This window comes from Rhinopithecus roxellana, chromosome 4, assembly GCF_007565055.1.
Source record: "Rhinopithecus roxellana isolate Shanxi Qingling chromosome 4, ASM756505v1, whole genome shotgun sequence".
Classification (NCBI taxonomy): Eukaryota; Metazoa; Chordata; class Mammalia; order Primates; family Cercopithecidae; genus Rhinopithecus; species Rhinopithecus roxellana.
The window spans coordinates 106,684,036-106,697,155 of NC_044552.1; the positions used below are offsets into that span (position 1 = coordinate 106,684,036).

Below are 13,120 nucleotides of genomic sequence, written 5' to 3' on the forward strand. Positions count from 1 at the left end.
GCTTCGGCCTCCTTAGGAACTGGGATTACAGGCATGTGCCACCATGCCCAGCTAATTTTTGTATTTTTAGTAGAGATGGGGTTTCGCCATGTTGGCCGTGCTGGTCTTGAACTCCTGACCTCAAGTGATCCGCCCGCCTCAGCCTCCCAAAGTGCTAGGCTAGGATTACAGACGTTAGCCACTGTGCCAGCCCAGCTAATTATTTTTGCCTTGATGTTCTGAGAATTTTTTTCCTTTCCTTTAAAATCTAATAGTTTCATTCGAATGTATTTTGAAGTTTTAATTTTTCCTGGTAATATGTTTACTTCCTGGCACATTTTCTTGGAATATAGTTTTAAATACAGGTTTTGTTTAATCAGCAGAAATGTATTTATTTGCATTTAGTTTTCTTTTTATATTAGTTTTGAATGGCATTGGTTTGAATTTTTGTTTTCTTTTTCCTACTTTTAGGTATTTTGTGGACAGAGTTCATGTGTACCCCCTCCTGTTAGTATAGCGCCCTGCACCTTCTTTAATGGAGAATGATATTGGTAGTGGGGAGGAAAACGGGAGTTAGGACATATTTGTGCAGGATTCTTTTTTTTTTTTTTTGACATGGAGTCTTACTCTATCGCTCAGGCTGGAATTCAGTGGCACGATCTCAGCTCTCTGCAACCTCTGCCTCCGGGTTCAAGCAATTCTCCTGTCTCAGCCTCTTGAGTAGCTGGGATTACAGGTGTGTGCCACCACACCTGGCTAATTTTTGTATTTTTATTAGAGATGGGGTTTCACCATGTTGGACAGGCTGGTCTCAAACTCCTAACCTTAAGTGATTTGCCTGCCTGGGCCTCCCAAAGTGCTGGAATTACAGTTGTGAGCTACTGTGCCCAGCCTTGAGACAGGGTATTACTTTCTCACCCAGGCTGGAGTGCAGTGGTATGATCGTACCTCACTATAACCTCAAACTCCTGGGTTCAATTAATTCTCCCACCTCAGCCTCCTGAGTATTTATGACTACACACTTGTGCCATGATGCCCAGCTGATTAAATTTTTTTTTTTTTTTTTTTGTAGAGACAGGGCTTTACTATGTTGCCTTGCCTGGGCTCAAGCTATCCTCCCTCACTAGCCTCCCCAAGCTTTGAGATTACAGGCATGGGCCACTGCATCCGGCCTTAAACTCAAATAACTAATTGTTGGGGAAGGCAAATATATATTATTGATCTTGCTTTCCTTCTTGAGAAATTCACTTCTCCTGGCTCTACAACAGTATGGTCTTATCTTCATCCTGCCTCTGTGACTGCTCCTCATCTTTGATGACTCTGTTTTCTTTGTATCTTTTAGATGTTGCCTTTGTTTGTCTTCTCTATTTATTCTCTGGCCACTTTGAATTCACTTTGGTTGTTTCAGTTGCCATCCATAATAAATAGAAATCTTAATATCTATTCTAGATCTCTTTCCTGAGCTCCGGATCCATGTGTCCAGCTGACTACAGAGTATCTCCAGTTGTATGATCTGAAGCCCCTAACTGAATAGATAACTTACCTTTTTACCCCTTAACTTTGATCCTTCTACAGGATTTCTTAAATTGGTAAATGGCATCAGCATCTCAACGATTACCCCCACTCCCACTCCCAAATCCAGTCAGTCAGGTATATGTTACCTACCAAATATAACTCATTATCCTTCTACTTTTCTGTGTCCTTGCTGTTACTAAAGACTAGGTTGGGCCGGGCGCTGTGGCTCATGCCTGTAGTACAGCTTTGGGAGGCTGAGGTGGGTGGATCATGAGGTCAGGAGATGAAGGCCAGCCTGGATAACACAGTGAAACCCCATCCCTACTGAAAATACAAAAAATTAGCTGGGCGTGGTGGCGGGTGCCTGTAGTCCCAGATACTGGGGAGACTGAGGCAGGAGAATGGCGGGAACCCAGGAGGTGGAGCTTGCAGTGAGCCGAGGTGGAGCCACTGCACTCCAGCCTGGGGGACAGAGCCAGATTCTGTCTCAAAAAAAAAAAAAGAGAAACCAGGTTGCTGTTACCTGGTCCATTGCAGCAACTTCCAATCATTCTCTCTTCCAGTTCAGTCTCTACAGCGTAACTGATGTAATTATTCTAAAATACGTCTGATCACGTCTCTCTCTTCTGAAAATATTTGCCTCATTTGTTTCAGAAAACGGAATCATCAAGACAGATAAAGTATTTGAAGTGATGCTGGCTACAGACCGCTCCCACTATGCAAAATGTAACCCTTACATGGATTCTCCACAATCAATAGGTAAGCTTTAGATTTCTGAAAACATCACATTTTTCATCATTTACTTTATGATTTTGGTAAGTAGAAAAAGCCTGGGACACAGATATTTATCTATTATTACCTTCTTAATTTGAATTTTATGACTCAGCAAGTTTCATAATCCCAAACATACCTATTTTAATAAAATTATGTATGGTTTTCTGTTTTCTCAAACAATATATACATAGTATAAAGAATTAAAAACATTTTTTGAAATAAAATATTTTAGTGAAAAAAAACTTTTTTTTTTTGGAGATGGAGTCTCACTCTGTCACCCAGGCTGGAGTGCAGTGGCGCAATCTCAGCTCACTGCAACCTCCGCCTCCTGGGTTCAAGCAATTCTCCTGCCTCAACCTCCCGAGTAGCTGGGATTACAGGCGCATGCCATCACACCCGGCTAATTTTTTGTATTTTAGTAGAGACGAGGTTTCAGCATGTTGCCCAGGCTGGTCTTGGAACTCCTGAACTCGAGCAATCCACCCACCTTGGCCTCCCAAAGCTCTAGGATTACAGGCATGAGCCACCACACCCTGCTGTAAAAAATAAAAACTTTTAATGAAAACTTACAGTATGAGCCGAGTTCTGAGTTTTCTTGAGGGGCCCTAGTGTTGACTAGAGATTAGTTTTCAGGTTAGGATTAATTTTTTAAATCAATATTTAAATCAGTAAGTGTGCTTAAGTTATTACTGACTTATCTGCTTTATTTGCCCTGCTTTTTTGGCTTGTGTTTGTTTTTAGAAAGTCCCGTATTTAACTGCTTCTCCTGAAGCAGGTTTTGCTGAACTGCTGAGCCTTGGCAGTGGGCGCCTTTGAGGCTTAGAAGTGCCTCAGGATTGTGTCAGTCGGCTGCCATGCTATCTTCTTTTGAAGCACTATAACAGTCAGCAGAGAAGATCCTGGGGAGCTTCTGAACCCCGAAGGCACCTGCTACCACCGCTCAGTGAAACTTGCTTCAGAGGCAGAAAGAAGCAGGTAAATAAGTTTTGAGAAAGCAACACCAGAAGAAAAGAAACTAAAAGTTAAGAACCATGAAAAGATTGTGTGAATTAACATTAGATGATAAGATAAAGAATAAAATGAAGTAGTTTATTGGTCTTTTAAGCTGCTTTTTCAGTTATTCTAGTTTTATTTTAAGTTGACAGAAATATGAAGCAATTTCATTTTGCACAGACTTTGTATACCTATTACACATGAAAGCTTATTTTTAAGAAACAATATGAAGGAAAAACAAGCCAAAAATATATCAACTCTCAACTTACTGAAATTCTTCCTTTCTTAGCTGACTCTACAGGAGAAGAAATTTTTAGCTGCCGTACTTTAGAGGGACTGTTTTACTACATGAGCACATTACCCTTTGGCATGATTATATTTTCTAGTTTTAACTGCTGGGTGGCAGTACTCTAATAGATGTAAGTTTTATTTTCTTGAGATCATAAAAACTAAAAAAGAATTATTGTGAAAAATAACATATGGATGGTAGAAAAGAAATTATGTGAAATAGTATATTTTTGCAGCTGACTGTATCAGTGGTTCTCTTCTTGTTTTGCAGGTTTCCAAGCAACAATCAGTGCTCCACACATGGTAAGTTAAGTTTGTTCACTTGGTTACAAATGGATCACATTTTTCTCTATAATCATTTTCTTTAGTAAAAAAGGTTTAAAGGAAGTTTTAAATTTTTAATTATATCAATTTATCATCTATGAGTTGTGTGAATTGGTAATGAACATCATTTTCTTTTTTGAATGTCATTCTTAATAGAGGGTCTGTAGAAGGAGCTTTTTAAGGTAGAAACTGGCATATTAAAGTTTTTGGTGGTTGTCAGTATCTGTGACATGTAAAAATTAAACATAAAAGGTTATTTAGTAGAGAGTTAATTAAAGGAGATAATATTTTAAATAGTATAATGGACCTTTTATAGAAATCTCAAGTTGAATATTTCACATTTTATGTTCAAAATTCATTAGGGAATGTTTAAGTATAAGAGCCATTAAGCTGCATAGCTCTTTGAGAAGGACTTAGTTTGAGTGATCTAGCAGTTTTAATTTGTTGGGAATTTTCTTGGGTTTTATTTTATTTTATTTTATTTTTTTGAGACCAGTTCTTACTTTGTTTCCCAGGCTGGAACGCAGTGGTATGATCATCACAGCTCACTGCAGCCTTGACTCCTGGGCTCAAGCAGTCCTCCCACTTCAACCTCCCAAAGTGCTAGGATTACAGGCATGAGCCACTGTGCCCAACCTTTTGGGGGGTTTAAATGTCAGTATTTGAATGAGTGCTCTTGTTTTATTTTGTAGGAAAGAACAGTAGCTGTTCTTTTCTTTTTCTTTTTTTTTTTTTTTTTTTGAGCTGGAGTCTCACACTGTCGCCCAAGCTCGTGTGCAGTGGCGTGATCTTGGCTTGCTGCAACCTCCGCCTCCTGGATTCAAGTGATTCTCCTGCCTCAGGCTCCCAAGTAGCTAGGATTACAGGTGCCTGCCACCACACTCAGCTAATTTTTTGTATTTTTAGTAGAGATGGGGCTTCACTATGTTGGCCCGGCTGTTCTCAAACTCCTGACCTCGTGATCCGCCCGCTTTAGCCTCCCAAAGTGCTGGGATTACAGGCGTGAGCCACTGCGCCCAGCCTTTTGTTTTTGGACAGAGTTTCGCTCTTGTTGCCCAGGCTAGAGTGCAATGGTGCGATCTCTGCTCACTGCAACCTCCACCTTCTAGGTTCAAACAGTTCTCCTGCCTCAGCCTCCCTAGTAGCTGGGATTACAGGCACCTGCCACCATCCGCGGCTTTTTATATTTTTAGGAGAGATGGGGTTGATTCACCATGTTGACCAGGCTGGTTTTGAACTCCTGACCTCTGGTGATCCACTCGCCTTTGCCTCCCAAAGTGCTGGGATTATAGGCGTGAGCCACTGCGCCTGGCCAGAACAGTAACTTTTCTGATTCTCTGCAAGTATTTGGGGTTGGAGAAGCTCTTATTTAAACTTAATACTAAAATAAATTCTATATGTATTTATAGTGAACTGGTAATTATACTAGAAGAAAAAAGCAGACATTTATAAACATTGAATGGAAATGTCTTTTTGAAACATGATAGAAAACACAGAAGCCATTAAAAAAAAGTGATACATTTTGAAACTTACATATCTAGGATTTTTGCAGAGAAAAAAATGTTACAAGCAAAAATTAAAGAGGAAAAATTGGCTGTGTGTGGTGGCTTACACGTATGTAATCTCAACACTTTGGGAGGCCAAGGCAGGAATATCACTTGAAGCCAGGAGTTTGAGACCAGCCTGGGCAACAAAGCAAGACTCTGTCTCTACAAAAAATTTTAAAAATTAGCTGGGTGTGGTGGCATGTTCCTGTAGTCCTAGCTACAAGGGAGGCCAAGGCAGAAGGATTGTCTGAGTCCAGGAATTTGAGGCTGCAGGGAGCCATGATTGTGCTACTGCACTCCAGCCTGGTTGACAGAGAGAGACCCTCATCTCAATAATAATAATTAATGATTGAGGGAAATACTGTAATACATTTGATAGCAAGGGAAATTTTCAATATGTAGACATGTATGCATATATTTGTGTTTGTGTGTATCCTGTTAATAAGTAAAAGACCAGTAAGCCCAAAATAAAATGGGTAAAGGACAGGATTGATAGTTCATCGTGGCCGGGTGTGGTGGCTCACATCTGTAATCCAAGCACTTTGGGAGGCCGAGGTGGGCGGATCACCTGAGGTCAGGAGTTCGAGATCAGCCTCACCAACATGGAGAAACCCTGTCTCTACTAAAAATACAAAATTAGCTGGGCGTGGTGGCACATGCCTGTAATCCCAGCTAGTTGAGAGGCTGAGGCAGCAGAATCGCTTGAACCCGGAAGGCGGAGGTTGTGTTGAGCTGAAATCGTGCCATTGCCCTCCAGCCTGGGCAGCAAGAGTGAAACTGTGTTTCCAAAAAAAAAAACAGAAGCTAAGATAGTTCATTGAACAGAAATACAAATGACAGTGACATTTAAACAAATGAAAAGATGCCATCTTCACGTATTAAAATTTTTTTTTTTTTTTTTTTTTGAGGTGGAGTCTTGCTCTGTGGCCCAGGCTGGAGTGCAGTGGCATGATCTCAGCTCACTGCAACCTCCGCCCCCTGGGTTCAAGCAATTCCCGTGCCTCACTCAGCCTCCCTCGCAGCTGGGATTATAGGCATGTGCTACCATGCCCGGCTAATTTTTATATTTTTAGTAGAGATGGGGTTTCGCCATGTTGGCCAGGCTTGTCTCAAACTCCTGACCTCAAGTGATCCATCTGCCTTGGCCTCCCAAAGTGCTGGGATTACAGGCGTGAGCCACTGTGCCTGGCCATTAAAAATTTTTTTTGTAGAAACAGGACCTCACCCTAAGTTGGTCTTGAACTCCTGGGCTCTAGTGATCCTCTTGCTTTGGCCTTCTAAAATGCTGGATTACAGGCATGAGCCACCATGCCCAGCCTCATCGTCACTTATACTTAGTAAATTGCAAATTAGCACTATAATGAGGTACCAGTTTTCAACTATCAGATTGTTAGAGATTAAAAACTTTGATACTCTGTATTGGAAATGGAAAACTGGCAGTCACGTACTTTTTTGTGTGGGAGAGTAAATTGAATGTTTTTGGAAGACAATTTGGCAGTATCTATCAAAATGTAAAATAAATATAACTTAGATTTCCCAGTTTTATTTCAAGATACTTATTCCATAATATAGTTACATGAGTGCAGAATGACTTAACTAAAGTTATTTATTGACATCTTATTTATTATAATTATAAAAAATAGCAATGTCCACAAATGGTGGATGGTTAATAAATTATAGTACAGATGCTCCTTGACTTACATGGAGTTATGTCCCTATAAATCCATCATAAGTTGAAAATACTGTAACTCTAAAATGCATTTAATATTCTTAGCCTACCAAACTTCATAGCTTAGCCTTGCTTACCTTAAATGTGCTTAGAACACTTACATTAGACTATAGTTGGGCAAAATCAACTAACACAAAGTCTATTTTATAATAAAATGGTAAATATCACATGTATTTTATTGAATACTTTACTGAAAGTGAAAAATAGAATGGATGTATGGGTACTCGAAGTACAATTTGTACAGAATGTGTATCATTTTTACATCATTGTAAAGTCGAGAAATCATGCGTTGAACCACTGTTAAGTCAGGGACCATCTTAACCTCCATGTTGTGGAGTATTGTGAGATGGTTAAATGAAGGATCTCTGCAAGTACAAATATGACAAAGTCTTCAAGAAATACAGTGTAATACTTACAGGTAGTTTTTTGGGTGGGAAAAATAAGAATGAAACAGTATAAAAGTTGAGTCCCAGAGGGTATTTAGAACATTCTGTAATGTGTGAAAATCACATGCACACATACATGTACACATATGTTTTTCTTTGGGAATGAAAACTAAAAATGATTTATTCTAAGATAGGGAATTAGCTTATTTGGGATATACAAGTGGAAGTGAGATCTGATTTTCACTGTATGTCCTTGATCTGTTATCAATTTCTTTCTTTCTTTTCCTTTCCTTCCCTTCCCTTCCCTTCCCTTCCCTTCCCTTCCCTTCCCTTCCCTTCCCTTTCTCCCTTTCTCCCTTTCTCCCTTTCTCCCTTTCTCCCTTTCTCCCTTTCTCTCTCTCTTTCTTTTCTTTTCTTTCTTTCTTTCTTCTTCCCTTTTTTTTTTTTTTTTTTTTTTGAGACACAGTCTCACTCTGTTGCCCAGGCTGGAGTGCAGTGGAGTGATCTTGGCTTACTGTAACCTCTGCCTCCCGGGTTCAAGCAATTCTCCTGCCTTAGCCTCTCAAATAGCTGGGATTACAGATGTACACCACCACGCCTGGCTAATTTTTGTATTTTTAGTAGAGACAGTGTTTCGTCACGTTGGCCAGGCTGGTCTTGAACTCCTGGCCCCAGGTGATCTGCCTGCCTCGGCCTTCCAAAGTGCTGGGATTACAAACTCGAGCCACTGTGCCTGACCTGTTATCAATTTCTTTATTCCTTTTTCTTAATTTTTTTTAACATTTTAATGTATTATTATTATTATTATTGAGATGGAGTCTCCCTCTGTCGCCCAGGCTGGAGTGCAGTGGCACAATCTCAGCTTAGTGAAACCTTCGCCTCCCAGGTTCAGGTGATTCTCCTGCCTTAGTTTCCTGAGTAGCTGGATTTATAGGCGCCTGCCACCACACCTGGCTAATTTTTGTATTTTTAGTAGAGACGGGATTTCACCATGTTGGCCAGGCTGGTCTCAAACTCCTGACCTCAAGTGATCCATCCTCCTTGGCCTCCCAAAGTGCTGGGATTACAGGCCTGAGCCGCTGCACCTAGCCCTTAAGTTTTTAGTTTTTGGTTTTTTTTTGAGACAGGGTCTTGCTGTGTTGCCCAGGCTGGAGTACAGAGGCATGATAATGGCGCACTGCAGCCTAGACCTGCTGGGCTTAAAAGATCCTCCCACCTTAGCCTCCTGAGTAGCTGGGACTATAGGCACATACCACCACCCCTAACTTTTTAAAAACATTTTCTGCAGAGATGAGGTCTCAATGTGTTGCTCAAGCTAGTTCTGAACCCTGGAGCTCAAGTGATCCTCCCACCTCAGTCTCCCAAAGTGTTAGGATTACAGGCGTGAGCCACTGGGTCTGGCTTTCTTTTTTCTTTAAACCATAGATTAGGAATGGCTTTTTTGTATATTACGTATTCAGTAAATGATTAAAAAGAAAAGTTACAGTCTTAAGATAATCTGCAAACAGTTTGAACTACTACTGAAGGGGGAATTAATGAATTTTGTAAGTATAATGGTTGAAAAATGTATTCTTTTTCTTGAAGGTAGAATGTAGTATAGCACCCCCGCTCTAGCAGGAGGCCAGGTTAAGAGAGAATATTAACTGCTTATCCCTCCTCTGTGCCCAGAGAGGCTTATCTGTGTTCCATCGTTTTACATTCCTTGAGGCACAGTGATTTCTTGCTTCCCTCCCTAGCTCGGCTGTAAAGTCACAAGGTTGATAAGCAATTGCTACAAAAGCATGTATTCCCAAGGATGTAAGACATGGTGTAACAAATGTAAAAGACTAATTGACTGCCTTTGTTCTTGCTTCTGCAAATACGCTTCCTGCAGCACGAAACTCCCGCCACAAACTGCTTGAAAGGTGATTGATCCCCTTGTTCAGGGATCAGACGTTCTGGACCCTAGTCCGACTGAGCCGGTGATCACCTTAATAATTAAACACTCTCCTGAACTGAGCTCAGTCTCTCCCATCTCTGATTTGTCCCACAACACTACCTAAATGAAAGATTTATATAGAAGCATGAATGTGACTGGGTGCAGTGGCTCACGCCTGTAACCCTAATACTTTGGGAGGCCGAGGCAAGTGGGTCACCTGAGGTCAGGAGTTCGAGACCAGCCTGGCCAACATGGCAATATCCTGTCTCTACTAAAAATACAAAAATTAGCCGGGTGTGGTGGCAGGTGCCTATAATCCCAGCTACTCAGGAGGCTGAGACAGGAGAATCACTTGGACCTGGCTTGGGGGTGCAGGTTGCTGTGAGCCAAAATCACGCCACTTCACTCCAGCCCGGGCAAAAGAGCAAAACTCTGACTCAAAAAAAAAAAAAAAAGAAGCACGAATGCTAAAAGTTATTTTGGAGAACCAGTATCTAGCATGGTTGGGAAATTCACTGGAGTGGTGTGCTTTCAGGTATTAAGGGAAATACTTAGTGATTTTTTTCATTCCCCTGAAGTTTGGTCTGGGTGTCCAGTTTATTGCTGAACAAAGCATAGCAATTACTTGAAGGCAAAGGATGCATTTTAAAACAACAATACAAAGCAGCTTTATTAAGATATAATTCTTGGCTTGGCACAGTGCCTTGAGCCGATAATCCCAGCACTTTGGGAGGCCGAGGCTGGAGGATCTCTTGAGCCCAGCAGTTTGAGACCAGCCTGGGCAACATGGTGAGATCCCATCTCTACAAAAAATAAAAAACATTTAGCTGGGCGTGATAGTACATGCCTGTGGTCCCAGCTATTCTGCAGACTGAGGTGGAAGAATTGCTTGAGCCTGGGAGATGGAGGCTGCAGTGAGTCATGATCACACCACTACACTCCTGCCTGGGTGACAGATCAAGACCCTGTCTCAGAAAAAAAAAAAAAAAAAGATACAATTCTTATACTACAGAGTTCATCCCTTTAAAGTGTAGAATTCTATGGTTTTTAGTTTATTCAGAGTTACACAAACATCACCACTATCTAATATGAGAAGGTTTTCATCACTGCAGAAAGAAACCTTCCTTATACCCATTAGTGGTCAGATCCCAACCCCTGCTCTGCTCAGATCCTGGCAACTACTAATCTATTATTTGTTTCTATAGATTTGCCTGTTCTGGACATTTCATATAAATAGAATCATATAATATGTTGCCTTTTATGACTGTCTTTTTAAATTTAGCATAATGTTTTCGAGATTTATCCCTGTTGTAGTGTGAATCAGTATTTCTCTCCTTTTTATGACTGACTAATATCCCTTTGTGTGGCTATACGACATTTATCTGTTAACTGCTGGTGGACATTTGGATTGTTTCCAGTGTTTGGCTATTCTAAATAATGCTGCCGTGAACATTTGTGTACAAACTTTTGTGTGTTTTCATTTCTCTCAAGTATTTACCTAGGGTTGGAATTACCAGATCATATATGAAAACTCTATGATTAACATTTTGAAGAATGGCCAAACCATTTTTCAAAGTAGCTGCACCATTTTACAGTCCCACTGGCAATGTATGAGGGTTCCAGTTTCTCTGCTTCCTTGTTAACATTTGTTATTTTCTTCTTTTAAAAAATTTTTATCTATCCTAGTGACTATGAAGTGGTATCTCATTGTGGTTTTGATTTGCATTTCCCTAATGATGAATGATGTTGAGCATCTTTTCATGTGCATATTGGCCATTTCTGTATCTTCTTTGGAGAAACATTTATTCAGTCTCTTACCCCTTTCTTGTTTGTTTGTTTGTTTTTAATAATTAAAACTTTTTTTTTTTTTTTTTTTCCTGAGACAGAGTCTCACTCTGTCACCCAGGCTGGAGTGCAGTAGTGCCATCTCAGCTGACTGCAACCTCCGCCTCCTAGGTTCAAGCAATTCTCCTGCCTCAGCCTCCTGAGTAGCTAGGATTATAGGCATGCAACCACACCTGGCTGATTTTTCTTTCTTTCTTTTTTTTTTTTTTTGAGATGGAGTCTCGCTCTGTCGCCCAGGCGGGAGTGCAGTGGCCGGATCTCAACTCACTGCAAGCTCCGCCTCCCGGGTTCACGCCATTCTCCTGCCTCAGCCTCCCGAGTAGCTGGGACTACAGGCGCCCGCCACCTCGCCTGGCTAGTTTTTTGTATTTTTTAGTAGAGATGGGGTTTCACTGTGTTAGCCAGGATGGTCTCAATCTCCTGACCTCGTGATCCGCCCATCTCGGCCTCCCAAAGTGCTGGGATTACAGGCTTGAGCCACCGCGCCCGGCCTTGATTTTTCTATTTTTAGTAGAGACAGGGTTTCACCATGTTGGCCAGGCTGGTCTTGAACTCCTGACCTCATGATCCGCCTGCCTCAGCCTCCCAAAGTGTTGGGATTACAGGTGTGAGCCACCACACCCAGCCAAAAAAATTTTTTTAAAGACAAGGTCTTGCTGTGTTGCCCAGGCTGGTCTTACTCCTGAGCTCAAGCAATCCTCCTGCCTGTGCCTCCCAAAGTGCTGGGATTACAAGCATAAGCCACCACACCTGGCCTCTTGACCATTTCTTAATTGGGTTATTTGTCTTTTTATTGTCAAAACTGTATTTTATATAAATGCATTGAAAATTTTAGTTGTGTTAAAATACACATAACATAAAATTTACCATCTTAACCATTTTAAGTGTACCATTTAGTAGTGTTAAGTACATTTACATTGTTATGCAATCAATCTTCAGAACACTTTACATCTTGCAAAACTAACACTCTATACTCATTCAATAACAATTTCCCAGTTTTCCCATTCTTTCTTTACCTCAGCCCCTGGCAACCACCATTCTATTTTCTGTTTCTATGAATTTGGCTCCTCTAGGTACGTCATATAAGTGGAATCATAAAGTGTTTGTCTTTTTGTGACTGGCTTATTTCACTTAGCATATGTCATAGCTTATGTCAGAATTTTCTCCCAAAATGGATGCATTTTTAATGACTTATATTTTCTGAGTAATCTGACTCTTAATAAGGAAAACTTTTGTATCTATGTGTATATATAGTTACATGGAACATCTATATGAATGTTTATATATAGGCACTTACAGACAGTAAGCATACAGTGCAAGATGTGAGTAGGGTAAAATATTTTTAATTGTATTATGTGAACAAGCAGTTGTGATCTTGAATCATTTATTGCATAAATCTTAGCAGTATTGTAAGAGAAGCAGAAAGTGAGAATGCAAAGAGAAATGACGTCTACATCTAATGAACCTTAAAATCACAAGCTTGGAAGTAACTATAATCCTGGAATATTTTCCAAACCTATAAAGAAAAATGTGATGTGTGCAGTGGTGAAGAGATTAAAAGCAACCTGTTAAAATGGTATCCTGGTAGCAGTGAGCACACCTGGCATCCAGGTTTGGGATCCTAAATACCACTGCTTACTAAAAGAGTCGAGTACCCTTTGGAGTAGTGACTGACATCTGTCAAGTGAGGAGGTACTCAAAGGCTGAGGAGGTAATGTCAGAAGGACATAGGAGCAGATTTGAAGAGGCTCCCAAAGGCCAAATTGGAGAGGATTTGAGAATCAACAAGAATAATGATGGTAACAGATTATAGCACAGTGAA

General features: G+C 40.6%; 1 protein-coding gene across 2 annotated transcripts in view; it reads left to right on the plus strand.

Moving 5' to 3' along the window:
• PCMT1 (protein-L-isoaspartate (D-aspartate) O-methyltransferase) overlaps nt 1-13,120 on the plus strand; it is a 58,222-nt gene that overhangs the window by 18,905 nt on the left and 26,197 nt on the right. For both annotated transcript variants that reach the window (XM_010381042.2, XM_010381041.2), the window contains exons 2-3: nt 2,149-2,253; nt 3,821-3,852. In XM_010381042.2, the coding sequence (XP_010379344.1) occupies nt 2,149-2,253; nt 3,821-3,852 (137 nt within the window). The remainder of the gene's footprint in view (nt 1-2,148; nt 2,254-3,820; nt 3,853-13,120) is intronic.